At 40.7% G+C, this 16458-nt stretch overlaps 1 protein-coding gene across 2 annotated transcripts in view; it reads left to right on the forward strand.

The window, feature by feature from the left end:
- The first annotated feature begins 201 nt into the window (after positions 1-201).
- The window catches only part of Ar (androgen receptor), a 165966-nt gene continuing 149709 nt past the window's right edge, over positions 202-16458 (forward strand). Inside the window, exon 1 of one of the 2 annotated variants that reach the window (XM_078034646.1) lies at positions 202-2900. In XM_078034646.1, the coding sequence (XP_077890772.1) occupies positions 1393-2900 (1508 nt within the window). In that variant the 5' untranslated portion in view covers positions 202-1392. The remainder of the gene's footprint in view (positions 2901-16458) is intronic. The other variant, XM_005335195.5, reaches the window with a different exon arrangement.

The raw sequence follows: 16458 nt of genomic DNA on the forward strand, positions 1-16458 counted from the left end.
AGGAAAGTAAGAGGTATTCCAGGAGCAGGGGTCCTCCGGGGCTTGAGCGAGCCTCTCCTGCCCTCACCCACGCTGTGCCAGCACTTGTTTCTCCAGAGCCACTGGGCGCTAGCTTGCGGTGAGGGGAGGGGAGAAAAGGAGAGGGGAGGGGAGAGAGAAAGGAGGTGGGAAGGCTAGGAGGCCGGCCTGGCGGGGGCGGGACCGACTCGCAAACTGTTGCATTTGCTCTCCACCTCCCAGCGCCCCCTCCGAGATCCCGGGGAGCCAGCCTGCTGGGAGACACGGAGGGTCCGGAGCAAACCTGGAGGCAGAGGAGGCGACGGAGGGAAAAAGATCTAGCTAGCCGCTCCAGTACCATACAGGAGCAGAAGGGACGCACCGCGCCACCCCAGCCCGGCTCCAGCGACAGCCAACGCCTGTTGCAGCTCAGCGGCTTCGAAGCCGCCGCCCCGGAGCTGCTCTTTCCTCTTCGGCGAAGTTTCTAAAAGCTGCTAGAGACTTGGAGGAAACGAGGAAAGTACCGGGTAGGACTGACGGCTGCCTTTGTCCTCCTCCCCTTCAACCTCCCCCCCCCCACCCCAGGTCTCCTCTCCCGCAGCTGCCTCCGCCAGCTACTCTCGGTCTGCCCCCCCTCCCACAAACCCTCTCCCCTTCAACCCCGTCGGCCCAGCTCTGCCAGCCAGTTTGCAGAGAGGTAACTCCCTTTGGCTGCGAGCAAGGGAGCTAGCTGCACGTTGCAAAGAAGGCTTTTGGGATCTGGGCGACTGGGGAGCGCTTCAGCACTACAGCCAGAACCTGACTCCTTAGCACGCAGGGAGGGCCCCTTGGTTCCCCACAATCCCCCTCTACCTCCTCCTGCTGCCCCCCCACCGCCCCCGTGAGTGCAGAGCCAGAGATCAAAAGATGAAATGGCAGGGCTTCAGTAGTTGAAAACAAAACCAAACAAAACCAAACAAAGCCAAAACAAAACAAAAAGAAAATAACCCAATTTTTATTTGCACCTGCTTCACTGGACGTTGAATTTGGAAAGCAGAGGACCTCCCTCCCCCCAAGATTTGAGCATCTTTTGAATCTGCCATTCAAGTATTTAGAAACAGACTGTAAGCCTAGCAGGGCAGATTGTGTCCAGCGCGTGTTTTCCTCAACACAGGACTTTGAGGCTGTCAGAACGCTTTTTTTTTTATTGTTGTTGTTGTTTGTGTGTTTTGGTTTGGTTTGGTTTTTTTTTTTTTTTTTTTTTTTGCTCCTGCAAGTTTTCTTCCCTGGAGCTTCCCGCAGGTGGACACCTAACTGCAGCGACTACCGCATCATCTCAGCCTGTTGAACTCTTCTGAGTAAGAAAAAGGGAGACAGGGTAAGGGAATTAAGTGGAAGATTCAGCTTAGTTTAAGGATGGAGGTGCAGTTAGGACTCGGGAGGGTCTACCCCCGACCTCCGTCCAAGACCTATAGAGGAGCTTTCCAGAATCTGTTCCAGAGCGTGCGCGAAGTGATCCAGAACCCGGGCCCCCGGCACCCTGAGGCCTCCAGCACAGCACCTCCCGGCGCCCGTTTGCAGCAGCAGCAGGAGAGCAGCCCCCGGCAGCAGCAACAGGGTGAGAATGGCTCTCCCCAAGCCCACATCAGAGGCCCCACAGGCTACCTGGCCCTGGACGAGGAACAGCAGCCTTCACAACAGCAGTCAGCCCCCGAGGGCCACCCCGAGAGCGGCTGTCTCGCAGAGCCAGGAGCTGCTACCGCCGCCGGCAAGGGGCTGCCGCAGCCGCCGCCAGCACCTCCAGACGAGGATGACTCAGCTGCCCCATCCACGCTGTCCCTGCTGGGGCCCACTTTCCCGGGCTTAAGCAGCTGCTCCGCCGACCTTAAAGACATCCTAAGCGAGGCCGGCACCATGCAACTCCTTCAGCAACAGCAACAGCAGCAGCAGGAGGTGGTATCCGATGGTAGCAGCGGAAGAGCTAGGGAGGCCGCTGGGGCTCCCGCCTCCTCTAAGGACAGTTACCTAGGGGGCAACTCGACCATATCTGACAGCGCAAAGGAATTGTGTAAGGCGGTGTCAGTGTCCATGGGCTTGGGTGTGGAGGCATTGGAGCATCTGAGTCCTGGAGAACAGCTTCGGGGAGATTGCATGTACGCGCCGCTCCTGGGAGGTCCGCCCGCTGTGCGTAGCACTCCCTGTGCCCCGCTGGCCGAATGCAAAGGTTCTTTGCTGGACGACGGCCCAGGAAAGGGCACTGAAGAGATTGCTGAGTATTCCTCTTTCAAGGGACCTTACGCCAAAGGGCTGGACGGCGAGGGCCTGGGCTGCTCTGGCAGCAGCGAAGCAGGGAGCTCAGGGACACTTGAGCTGCCGTCCACTCTGTCTCTCTACAAGTCTGGAGCATTGGACGAAGCGGCAGCGTACCAGAGTCGAGACTACTACAACTTTCCGCTGGCCCTGGCTGGGCCGCCTCCCCCTCCACCACCTCCCCATCCGCACGCCCGCATCAAGCTGGAGAACCCGCTAGACTATAGCAGTGCCTGGGCAGCAGCCGCGGCGCAGTGCCGCTATGGGGACCTGGGAAGCTTGCATGGCGGAGGTGCCGCGGGACCCAGCTCCGGATCGCCCTCGGCAGCCACCTCCTCTTCCTGGCACACTCTCTTCTCAGCAGAAGAAGGCCAGTTGTATGGACCATGCGGCGCAGGCAGCGGCGGCAGTGCAGGAGAGGCAGGGGCTGTAGCCCCCTATGGCTACGCTCGACCACCTCAGGGGCTGGCAGGACAGGAGAGCGACTTTCCTGCACCCGATGTGTGGTACCCTGGCGGCGTGGTGAGCAGAGTGCCCTATCCCAGTCCCAGTTGTGTCAAAAGCGAGATGGGACCCTGGATGGAGAGTTACTCCGGACCTTACGGAGACATGCGGTAAGTTTCTCCTCCCCAAAACGTCAACTTTCTCAGCTCAGGGCACAGATTCGCTATGCATTCTAAGATAGCTAGCCACTCCTTCCCACGCGAGCATTTCTACTAACCTTGGCAGAACTCAGACTGGTTCCTTAGGAAGGGCTGCACTAAATCTGGAGCCCTCCCAGGGACTCTGGGCCCGCCAAAGTTTGGACCTGAGCATCTGAATACCTGCTGTGCGCACTGGGTGCTGGTTCAAGCCCTTTCATATTCCTCGACAACTTCCCTGACCATCTAAAATCCTCATTACCATCTGGTACTCCAGGTTCCACAGGCTTTAAATTAAAATTCCATTACACTGCACTCTTTCACAGATAAAGCCCTTAAGCCCGCCACTCCCTTTTACCTCCTTTTCTCAAAGTCCTGTAACCTCCTTCAGAATGACTGCAGTTTTTTCCTCTTGGGGTCTGCTAGTGTTCACCTTCCAGTCTGTGCATGGCCGGTCTTGACAAAATAGAGGTAAAAGTGCTGGACCAAGTGTTTCCTAGCCCGCCTCCTCCAAAAGAATAAAACGGAATTCCGGGTTAGGGAAGCAAAAAGCCTCTGGGTGCTGAGGCCTCTATGTGAAAGAGTGAGGTTCCCTTCCTTGGAAGCAACTGGGGATGTGTTCCAGGGTTGGGAGGTCAGCAGAGAGAATCCAACCAGGAACGTTTGGAGCGGGTAAAAGGGCAACTTTCTTGGTAAAGACTGGACAAGATTTACCCTCACAGGTTCCTCAGCATTGGTTGACTTATGTTAGAAGTAGTTACTTCTTGGGTCGGTTGTCTCTTGTAAAGTGTTTATTTTCCCTGTGGATTATAACAGATCCACAGCCCTCTTCTGCAGGTTTGCTTCAGATGTATAAAGAGATGAATGTTCTTCTAATGAACAATGTTACTAGATTTGAGTCTGACTTGTAAAAGTGTTGGGAAAAAATTTTGTAAAGCATTTCCTGCTATTCCAGTGTGCTAAAAAATCTGTATTGGGGAGGTAGGAGTAAGGCTCTTTATTATAATACTTCATTTCAAGAACGTGCTTGCATTTTAAAACATGAGTTTTACTGCTAATAAATGGAGTAAGAATTGTTAAGTAACCTATGATCTATAATTTTGCCTGAGTTTTAATTAGGACATGAGAAATGTGGCCAGCAATTTCATCTTGTTTATTAAAGTATTTTCTTCACTGAAGTTTTTGAGCTTCTTGGAGACCATGTTGAAGATCTTCCCCCCCCCCACTACCAAGTTAAAATATTCGTTTATCTGGTGAGAGAGGAAGTATTGATTGGGGAATTAATTCTTCGGATTTCTCAGGTGCTGAAGTCCCTTGGACTTCTGTCTTACTTTATGTTTCTGTAGCAATTTTATTTTATCTATGACTTCTCCAGATTTTTTTGGTTAGACTTAGCATATTTGTTTGATGTCTTAAATCTAACAATTTGCCTCCTTTCATTGATGATTCTATTCTTGGAAGGTTGATAGCACAGCGTCAAAGAGAAAAGGAGGATAGGAGTTCATAAAATATTATTTTCTGTATTGTTGAAAAAACAGCTTCTTATCAGGCTTTACATCTTATTGGGTTTTTAAGGTTTGGCTTACTGGATTTTCAAAGCGTTCTTTTGGTATCGTCAAAGTATTTTCTAGATAATTTACGGTGTTTATTTTTGCAATGGGTTATGCTGTGGGATAAAAGGTCTTATTCATTTTATGAGAACAGATTTACTTGGTAGGGTTAATTTTGGGGGGGTTGTCATTAGAGAACAGAGTTCCTTTTCTACTGTAATTTTTTTTTCCAAGGGGAAATTGTCTAAGCTGCTTCTTGACCTACTGTGATGCTAAATGGAGTCACTGAAACCTTCCATATTCTGTATAATTCTCCCCTGTTGGGAGAGAGGTATGTTGATATTCACTCAACAGGGAGGAAACTAATAATTCTACATATTTGTTTAGGGATAAGTGTCTTTGAAAATAGAACCTAAATTTTCAGTGAGCGGCTGCAGAGCAGGGAGTTCTTCCCATCAGGTGTACGGTAAGCTTGGTGATTTTATCACAAATCTTAATGGAAAAACTTCTCTATTAGGAAGATCATCATACCATAATGCCTCCTTGACACTGTTCAAATTAATGAGCACAATTATAAGAATTTAGCAGAACCTGAAGAAATTTTTTAAATTATTTAATCTTTCCTGAATTCAATTGCTGCACTGGCTATAAGGAGTTCAGTAAAAGGGAAAACTGATGTTCCTGTCGTGTGGGTTGACAAATAATTTTCATTTCTAGAATATAGAAAATCCTTAAGTTACTTTTTTGGAAATTAAACAATTTAATCAGAATTTCTCTTTAAAAGTTGAAATGTTTTCTTACTTTCTCTTTCTTTCCCTCACTTTTTAAGAGCACAGTTTGGTGAAATGCAAAGGGACTTTAAAAACCAAAGTCAGTTTTTTTTTCCCTCTGTATTGTGTGTATTATGTGCTAAATTTGAGTTTAAAAATCTCAAAATTCTAGAATGCTTCCAATAACCTGTTAGGTTCCTTCTTTTCCAAGTGTGTGTGTGTTTGTGTGTGTGTGTGTGTGGGGGGTCATGTACATTAGTTGGTTAAGTTGAGGGTTTTTTAAAACTTTAGTTACTGCAGCAGTAACTCTATGTTCTTATATATCAACAATGTTTCTGCTCAAAGAAGGTCAGAAGACAGCAGTGGTCCTATTTTTACTTAATTTAGAATGTGGTTTGTGAACAGAAGGAATAATAAAAAGTGATGAAGCTTATTTGCGACCCGGATGATATTTTATGGATCTGTCTTCTCTCAGAGATCAAATAAGACTATACAACTTTTTTAGCTGACCACTGGTCCACTTGACAGATGTAGGCCCCTTCATATCTCAGCAAGAAGCACAATAATATGGCAAACATTTTTTTCTTGGGAGTTGGGGCCGAAAGGAGACCATGTAGAGTTGGGATTTAGAGAAATTATCCAGAATGCAAAAAGAACATTTTAATTTTTCTCTTGGTTGTGTACTCCAGTCTCCATAATAGGTAATATTTTTAGTGGTGCTTTGAGATTGGAGAGTCCTGCCTTTAGCTATTACCTTTTTTCAAAATATGGAATTTTATTAATTTCTCCTTTTATTTTTGCTCCCCTCCCCAATTGTCAAGCAGCTTTTTATGTCTGTCTTATAAAGATTAATTTGTCTGTTTTGAAAAGCAAAATTTTGCTATTTGGGCCTCAGTTTCTGATGTCTGGCTCCAAGTAATCAGAACATGAGACCCAAATAGCCACACTGAGTGCAACCTATTTGTAAACATATACAGGAGGTAGCCAAAGAAGGACCCTCTTGCTTGTTCACAGACTACCTCTCTCAGCACAGCCAAAGGTTAACACATTGGTGGGGGATGTTTTCAGAGAAGCTTTTAACCTTCCAATTGCAGGATTACTTTGGGGTGCTTTCTTGCCAGCACTGGTTTTACCTTATCAAACTTTCACTTGTTGAGCTGCAAACTGTAAAATAATATATTGAATTTGCTGGCATATTTAATTTTCTTCATTAATATTAATAATAACTTTCTCATATTATGTGTATATATATATATATATATATATATATATATATATATATATATGCTTTTAAAACTAAGAATTCCTTGGTCTCCTGACTCGTACGTACATGTATAGTAACCAACCTTGGTGGGATCATGTGAGTTGAATGTAGACAGTTTTATTATTAATACTGTTATTGTTATTAACAATGGTTATATCAACACCACCGGTTTCATTTGGAACTATGTTCAAGCAGGGATCAGAATGCAGGCTGGTTGTGGCAAAGAAAGGGGCTTCTTTTACCACCGAAGCTGAAATCATAATTCTGAAAACTGAAAAACAAACAGAAAAATGGTTTCATGAGCTTGACTGGAGAGGGTAAAAGGAGATCTTTCTCTAACCCCATCTCCACCATTTTCTCTTTGTCTGCAGCTTCCTCGAGTGCTGCCTATCCCTGATTTTATTTTATTCCACTCCTTTCATGCTTTTGACATTGAAATATAGACTCTTCTTCCTACTTCTCAGGATATTTTTCTCATTACACCTGTGGCATGCTACTAAAGAATTTCTTTTTAAAAAAATCTGCAGAGTAGCAGATCAGATCAACCCCAGCACCTCTCTCTTAAGAGTAAATGACATGAGCCGATTGCAAAATGAATAGCTGGGCTTTTTACCTTGAGGTTAGAGCCTGATTCAGTAGTTTCTGAGGGAGCAAAACTAGATGGCTTGAGGACTTGGAAATTTAATGAAGTATTTTGCTGGCTACCGTCTTAGTCTTAGTATCCCTCTCTTGATCTCTGTCCCTATCAGTCCACTGGCCCTGTTGATAACCTTCTCTTAGTCTCTGAGAATAACTGGACCCTTTCTCTTGCTAGACAGCTCTGTCTGGATCGGACTTGTGCAATGCACTAATCTGCAGGTGAAGGTACTCATTGGAAGTGTCCAACTGAGCTAACCTGCTCAAGCTCTGTGTAAATCAATCATTTGAAAACAATGGGAAAACCTTAAATAAATTATTCTACTCCAGACTTCCTCCCTACCAACATTCCACTGAGTCCTGGGATATTAATTCAGAGGAATTAATAAAATCCTAAATTCAAAGCTGGCTTTAAAAAATTGCTTGTAAAGTTATGTGCAGTAATCAGCATTGATTACCCTTCATCATAGGGAAAATTTTATGAAATCCTAAAGTTACGTAGTCTTTTCAAAGAAAAGACTCAGAATTTTCCAGTTTATTTACTAGCCATTTTGTAAGTTTGAGTAGACCACGAAGGTGCTTAGCGATCACCTCTTTGCTAGGTGGGGGAATATAAATAGTTGCATTTTCTATGATATTTGTTTATTATGTGGGGAAACCTCTCTGGAGCAGAACTTACATCATTTTTCTTCTGGAAGCTTCCCACATGACTCTAATGCTTTAGATTGTTGCTCAGTAAGGGCTATACTCAGGGTCAGCTGCAGAGAGATGATAGCTGACAATTAATTGCTTGTACACTCATGAGTGATACCACCCCTTCTCTCTCAAACAGATTACTGCTGACAACCTGCAGGCCATATCAGGGTTGAAGGTGGCTCATTTAGAAAAATTTATAGCATTAAAATTCTGGTCGCTGGAGAGTGCTGTCAATTAAGATCACATAGTATTGAGTTTTATTTTGTTAGTAGTATTGAGTTGTAATTTACAATCTGTAGTATTCACCAATGTGAAGTATATAGTTTGATGGTTTTTAGTATACTTAGAGTTATGTGCAAACTACCATAATTTTAGAACGTTTTAAGCACCCCCAAAGGAAATACTGTGCCACTTTGTAATCACCCCCTTACCTAGTCCCAATACTGAGCTACCACTAATCTACATTCTTTCTGTATTGATCTGCTTATTATAACATTTCATATAAATGGAATCAAGTAATATGGGGGTCTTTTATGACTCACATTTTCCACATAGAATAATATTTTAAAGGTTCAAACTTGTTGAAGCACATGTCAATATTTCCTTATTTTGTATAGCTCAATAATGTTCCATCATATACCACATTTTGTCTATTCATCAGCTGATGTACATTAGGATTTTTCCAACTTTTGGCTGGTATTGATAATACTGCCATGAAAATTAGTGAACAAAATTTTTGTACAATTGTGTTTTTTGCTTTTGGGGGGGTATTACCTAGGAGTGAAATTTCTAGGTCATATTGTACCTCTCCATACTTTGTGAGAATCTGCCAAGCCATTCTCAAAAGTGGCTGCACCATTTTACAAACCCACCAGCAATATATAAGGGTTCCATTTTCTCCACATTTTGCCAATATTTACTATTATCTCTTTAGGATAACTATACTAATGAGTGTGCATGCAGTGGTATCTCAATGTGGTTTTGATTTGAGTTTCCATTATAATCATCATGTTCAGTATCTTTTCATGTACTTATTGGCTGTTTGTATACTTTCCATGGCAAAACTATCCTTTCATATACTTTGCTCATTTTCAGGTGGATTGTCTTTCTTTATGATTTAGTTGTGTTTAAATGTGTGTGTGTGTGTGTGTGTGTGTGTGTGCGCATGTGTTTATGTGTACACACACACATATATTCTTGGTACAAGTTCTTTAACAGATAATTGTGAATGTTTTCCTTTATGTTATGGGTTGTCTTTTTGTTTTCCTGAGGGTATTCTTTGAGGCACAGAGTTTTAAGTTTCATAAAGTTCACCTTATGTATAATTTCTTTTTTGCCTATGACATTACTATTTTATCTACAAAGGCCTTGCCTGATCAAAATCACAAGGATTTATACCTATGTTTCCTTCTAAGAGTTTTATAATTTTAGCTGTTTGTAGTTAGGTCCTTGATAAATTTAGATTTAATTTATATATGTGATGACAGTAGAGATCCAGATTCATTCTTTTGCATATAGATATCCAGATATGGTAGCATCATTTGTTTATGTTTCCCCATTTAACTATCTCAGCATCCTTTGTGTAAAATCAGTCAAGCATAGATGTGAGGGTTTATTTCTGAACTGTCAACTATATCTCATCAATCTGCATGTCTGTCCTTATGTCAATATTACACTGTCTTGATTACTGCAGGTTTTGGTAAGGCTTGAAATAACAAATTGTGAATCCTCCAACTTTGTTCTTCTTCAAAATTGCATTGGCTCTTGCAGTTCCCTTGAATTTTCATCTGAATTGGAATCAGCTCTTCTACAAAGAGGCTGGCTGGGATTCTGATAGGGATTGTACTGGATCTGTGGATCAATTTGGGGAATATGGTTTCTTAACAGTATTGTTACCTAGTACATGATTATGTGATGTCTTCCTATTTATTTAGATTTTCTTTATTTTTTTCAAAAATGTTTTGTAATTTTCAGAACATAAGTTTTGCGCTTCAGTTATTAAATTTACTCCCAGGTATTTTATACCACTATGAATGAAATTAAAATTATTTTTCTGATTTTCTTTCAGTATTGTCCATTGCCAATGTGTATAAATATAGTTAAAATTAATTTTAAAATATTAATCTCATAACTGCAACCTTGTTGAAATTACCTGAGTGTGAATATCTCTGGAATTACTGCTCTGAAAGTTGAACTGCACTTCATTTCATCCTTTATGAATGCTATATGGAGACACTAGTGTCAGTTTTACTCAGGTGCAAATTAGATCTGGTAATCTCATCCCCTTCCTGGATGAAGAGGACAATGTTTCTGCATATTTAGCTCTTTGGGAAACAGCAGAAATGAAGCCTAATTGGGTTTGTATTGTTAATAGTCTTAATTTTTAGAATTTGGATTTGGGAACTATTAGCAAGGGAGTAAGGAATAATTATGATTTCTATGTAGAAAAATATCATGAAGAAGTAACGAAGATAAACTAGGCCACAGAAATCACTAGTTATATTTGGCTTGTGTTTAGGTTTGTGTAAGCAGCTGAAGTCATAATTTTATGTTTTTATATGTTGTCCTTTGAATAAAGTAAATGTCACCACTCCTTCTGGTGTGTATTTCTGGATGGGGAAATGGTTGATTTACTGTCATGCAATTTAGGCTTCTTTTCAGGAATGCACAGCATAGCCATGAAGCAGAAATAAAGTTCTTCTCTACAGGGGCTGAACTTTGGCCTCATTAATACTTTAGACTAAGAGTCATAGCTATAGCTGTAGTGTTCTGATAATGAGAAGTGAACTGCAAGCTACTGAGCAAAAAGGTCCTATTTGACCTCATGGATAGCTTTAGAGATTACCTCAATAAAGTGTCATTTAAAAAATCTGTCAGTCAACCACTTTCCATTAAGCACCTGCTGTATGCTTAGCATCTGTTAGAAGGAGGCACATTAGGGAAAGGCAATACAATTGAGAGAGAATCTTGAGGTTGCTGCTTTGCAGGAGCATTCAAAAAAAGAAAGAAAGAAAAAGAAAAGAAAGGCAGCACTGTGATACTAATATGAAGTGATGCTAGTTTTTCTTCTTTTTTTTAAATGTAGGCATTCTACAAAGAAATGAACAGAAGTGGCCACCACTATGTATTACCTGTGGCTGCCTCTAATCCTTTATGGACATAGGTAGGGACATGACTGAACTCAAGCAATAAATCTATCTTGAGGTCTTGGTGAATATTTCAAGCAATGGGACATTATATCTCTGGAAAGATGAGTGAATTATCACAGGGGTTGAAATCTATTTCTGCTTATTCAACAGTGCTACTCTAGTCAAGTTAATTATTAGTTTCTTCCTCATTTTCTTGGCTCTATAATTGCACTTGCTGAGAACATGTTTTGATGTCTTTGATTGGACAAGTCTGTGATAATATGAGTAATGAACTAAAGTTGAAGGTGATTAATGAGTCTTAAGTTTTGTGTGATAGCCAGTGAAGATGCCATTGTGGTGGACAGATGAAGAATTATTCTTCCGCTTGTAAGTTTTCCATTAATTTTGGTGACTTGCTTTGAAGCTCTAAATAAATGGGGTTTTGAAATGTTGGTTAAGGGAGGTTCAAGGAGTAAGGGACACATGACAATCGTTTTCTTTTAAGAGCTTTGCTGAATTAAATGATGTAGCTTTTTGAAATGGCCCACCACCTAATCTTGGGCTACATTTTCTAAAGATTGAGTAGGTTCCTGGCTTGTGAAATATGGTCCCACTATGTGGCCACTAGGGGGACTACAAGTGTCCCATGGCTGGATGTCCCTGGGAGTGGACAACCTCCTTAAGTGGTTTCAACATACAGCTAAGGCTCAGGATACTTTGAACCAGAACCCCCTAACATTTAACAATAAATAAGCTACTATGGTATTATTATTTCATGTGGGATGTTCTTTCCAAGAGTTTCAACCATTTTTTGGTAATACTAATTGACCCCTTGATACTGTTTTCTGCATATAGATCAAGGAGCAGTTACAATTTGCAGTTTACAAAATATTTTCATATTCTTCTATTGAATTTCATTCCTATTTCTGCCCTATAGAAGTGGCCAGAGTTTAGAGTAATATAATACTATTATATAATCAGTATTCCTATTATAAATATGCTCAGAGAGGCTAGGCAACATGCCTACATTTAAACAGCTTCAAATTGGCAAATATGGTGTTTCAGTCTGACTCTTTCTTTTTCCAGTTATGTCTTACTGCTTATTGCAGACTTTTTACTTAATAGATAGGAAAGATGAGATTCAGAGAGGCAAAGGAATATAACTGGTATCAGTAATAGAAACTGGTGAAAGTCTTAAGGCTTTTAAATCTTTTATCTACCAATCAGACTGATGGGTTGGGTTGTGTGAAAGTTCTAGGTGTCAATATCCTTGCTGTTTTACTTTTCAGACTGCATTTATTCAACAAATATTCATTGAGCATCTACTATATGCCAAATTCTGCACTCAGCATTGGTAATGTAGCAATAAAAAAGCAGACAAGAATTTCCTTCATGGAGCAAAAAGTTTAGTGAGTGGAGACGTAGAATATATCAGAGGGTGATAAGTGCCATGAGGAATAACTTAGCACAGGGTGGGAGGTAGATGATGATGGTAAAAGGGAATATTTTATATTTATTGGTCAGAGAAGGCCTTACTGAGATAATGATATTTGAACAAAATCCTGAAAGAAATGAGGAAGTCAGCTATGTGGTTATCTTGGGTTAGAATATTGTAGGCAAAAAGGCCCTGAGGCAGGAGCACAATGTGAAAGAGGACAGTGAGGAGGTACAAAAGCCTGGGTTATAGTCAGTGGGGAGTGATAGATCATGACACCAAAATTATGTGGGGCATCATTGGTATTCCTTAGGACTTTTGACTTTATTGAGATTTTGAGCAAATTAACATGATTTGAATTATACTTCAACAAGATCCTTCTTCATGATATCTATTTGTTTACTTTGCGTATGTGTAGATTAGAGCCTGTGGGGGGAAAAAGCAAGCAAGGAGATGAAGCTACTTCAGTGATCCAAGTGGGAAATTATTGTGGCTCAGGCTAAGTTAGTAGAGGAGATAAGAAATGATTTGATTTTAGATGTATTTTGATGGTAGAGCCAACAGCATTTACTGACAGATTGGATATTTATTGTGTAAAAAAGAAAGGAGACAAGGATGATTGTCAAATTTTTTGTCTGAGTGACTGGAAAAATGAGAGTGCCATTTATGAAATGGTGAATATTTATGGAACAGGTGCATGGGATGGAGTAGGAATCAAGAGTTTCATTTTGGACACGTGCAAAGTTTGAATTATCTGGTGAACATCTTGGTGGCTTCTTGTCAATTTAGTTTCGTGCAATGCCCTCAACTTTCCTGTTTTTTTAAGGAGATTAAAAGGAATCTTTGCAGATCACCAAGGCTGTGTTCTGTCTCCTCCCCCTTTTATTTTATAGTGACCTATAGAATGACAGAGACCTATCTCAAGTGAAACAACAAGATGGTAATAGAACTAGGGCATAAACTAAGTACTTTTGGATTCCAACTCTGTGGCTCTTTTCTCATTGTTATTCTGAGGCCTCACTCAGAAGAGTTATTCCTTTCCTTCTAGTCCCAAACTTTGAACCAGGTAATTAAACTAAATAATTAATCAAGAACCGGCAAACTACATTAATTGGCTGCTATCCCCAATCACACCAAATTGTCATTATCATTTTACCGAACCACATATCAAAATAAATTAATGCTGAAAAACATTGAGCTTTGATCAAAGCTGGGACCTATTGAGAACATGAACAAAAATGGCCTGATATGCTAGAATTTAGAATTTTTAGATTTTTAGAGACCATCTTGTCTAGCTAGCTCTTTTTATATGTGAAGTACCTGAGGCACAGAGATAGAAAAGGACTTAGCCAAGGTCACACAATCTAGTGCCTGAGCCTGGTCAGAGCCTGTTTTGAAGGTTAGCTGTATGTTATTTCCTTAGAAAGTTTATATTGGAAAAGTGATTTCATGATCATAACAAAGAATCATAAAAGCAGTTATAGTGATAGCACTTAATGTTTTAGTAAATCAAATGTTGGAAAACCACACACACTGGCTGCTACCACTAGTTGCACCAAAGTATCATTATTATAATCTTTTTGCTGAACCACATACAAAAAATTTAATCCTGAAAAAAAAAGGCTGAGTTTGATCAAAGCTGGAACCTATTAGGCAACCTAAACAGAAATGAAGTGAAATCATAGAATATTCATTTAATTCTCACATTGAACTTGAGAAATAGGTCTAGAGAGGTTAAGTAACTTGGCCTAGTTTCACACAGCTAGAAAGTAGCAGAACTTATGTGCATCCCCAGGAAGTCTAGCTTCTAACCTTGAGGTTCTAACCACTCTCCTATACCAGCCATTGACCTTTACCATCCAAAAAGACTAGTGACTGAGGTGACTTTATTATACACTATACTTATTATATTCCAATGCTCCTCACTAAGTAGTTGAGTAGTCTGAAGGTCAAAGTGGGGGTAGGGACAGAAAGGAGTAGTAAGAAGTAGATAAATTATGATAGGGATTTAAAAATAGGATTATATGAATTATTGAAAAGGGCATAAAGATCCTTAGGTGATTGAAAATTCAAAGCCCACTACAATCCTGGGCAATTCAATGTCTGCTTAAACAGGAGAATTATCAAGGTAAGAAAAGGCAAACAGTCAATTTTGAAACTCTTTTTATGCTTTACATGTGTTAATTAATTTGATCCTCAGAAAATTTCCAGTAGGAAGCTACTTTTATCATTCCCATAATACAGATGAAGAAACAGACACACAGAAAATAAATAACACACTCAGGATTATAGAACAAATAAGTGAAAGAGGCTGTATTAGAATCTAGGCAGTCTGGGGATGGGGTTGGGGCTCAATGGTAGAGTGCTTGCCTAGTATGTGTGAGGCACTGCATATGATCTCCAGTACCACAAAAAAATAAATAAATGAAATAAAGGTATATAAAAAATAATCTAGGCAGTCTAAATCCTCAACTTAAGCTATTTTCCACTACATTTAGGGAAAGGGCAGAAAGTTTTCAAAATGTAAAAATACTGTGCCTGAACAAGGATGAGCAACTCTCATTCTTAACATACACAACTTCTCTGAAGGGTGCTTAGGGAGAAAGATATTTACTCAAGATCACATGGTGAGTAAGTAGCAAAAAAGTCTTTTGAGCTAAAAACTCTAGCTAGCTAGACCTCTTTTCACTCTATCATTCTGTATCCCTTCTCACAATGACTTGTCTCCTTCCATTCCTCTGCCTGTATCAACCTGCCACTTACCTTTAAAAACTGACTTTTGCCATCAAGAAGATTATGCAAAGATTTGGGAGTATAAACAGAGTCTATCTCCTTCCAGAGATTGGCAAAAGGAAATAAATGCCAGTAAAGGTAAGCATATGGAATTTAAAGTAAGAAGGAGAACTTTCAAGTTACCAGCAAGATGCTTCCTTCATCTCACTAGGCCCAAATGTGTTGTATATACAGGATTTCATAGGAAGTCATGAATGTTGATGTCAAATAACATTTTTGTTACTATGGAAATGAAAGCTGCCTACTGCAAAAGTATGGCTACTGTGAAAGTCTGCATCTTACCCAGGTTTTCTATTGAAGAAAGTGCAATCTTGCTGCTTACAAAATGGTAACAACTTACACATTTCCTTTTAAAATTGCCAGTGCCTGAGGGAAATCACCTTTGCAAACTTGCCATATTGGGACACTTCTCTGAACCATCCTCTAACTTCACATTAGGTGAGGAGATCACATTAACTACAAGTTGAGAGTAAAGTTGGAAATATTTCATGTTTGATGTTTGGTGGCAAAAAGGATTCCAAATCATGTTTTATGTGTGTTTACTCAACCCACCCCTCCTTCCCTTTTATCTTTGTTTAAAAACCAAGGTTAGCAAGTGTGTAGGCTGTGGGAGTTTCCAGTTGTTCATCTGAAATCTGTTTGATCAGCCTTTTAAATAAAAAAAAATCCAAGTTAGACTGAGATATTTTACTTATCTAATAATAGACCAAAAATCTTGACCATGCTCTTATTTTCAGATGGCATGTTGTTTGATTTGGACGTTTACTAGGCCTTGGTGAGGTGCTGGAATTACTCAAAATATGCCAGGTCAGATGTGGAAATGAATGGGATGGACTCTTCTCTGAGGACATCTTACCCTTTTAGGCTCAGAGTTCCCCATCAGAGCTGACCTCACAGTGTCTGAGAAAAGACAAGCTGGAGACTTTGGGAATTAGGGGGTGGAGGGATATATCATGTACCAAAATGTTCTCAGTCATTCCCTCTACTGAAGTTCAGATTCTTATCACTTCCTACCTGCTTAATGCAGTGACATCATGTCTCCTCTCTCTGCTGCTCTCTAAATCATATAATATTCATGCCACCAGACCTTCCCAAAGTTTCCTTCCAGTCCTGTCAGTATCCTGCTTTAAACATCCATTAGACAGGCTTGGAGCCCTGTCTGATTTATTTCAATATTTTCAGTGTTTGGCACAGAGGAAGGCTTGCTGAGCAGTTATGTAATGCATGATTAAAATTTCAGCTCCTTGTGCTGGGGGTGT

The sequence above is a fragment of the Ictidomys tridecemlineatus genome, chromosome X (genome assembly GCF_052094955.1).
Source record: "Ictidomys tridecemlineatus isolate mIctTri1 chromosome X, mIctTri1.hap1, whole genome shotgun sequence".
NCBI classification, from domain to species: domain Eukaryota; kingdom Metazoa; phylum Chordata; class Mammalia; order Rodentia; family Sciuridae; genus Ictidomys; species Ictidomys tridecemlineatus.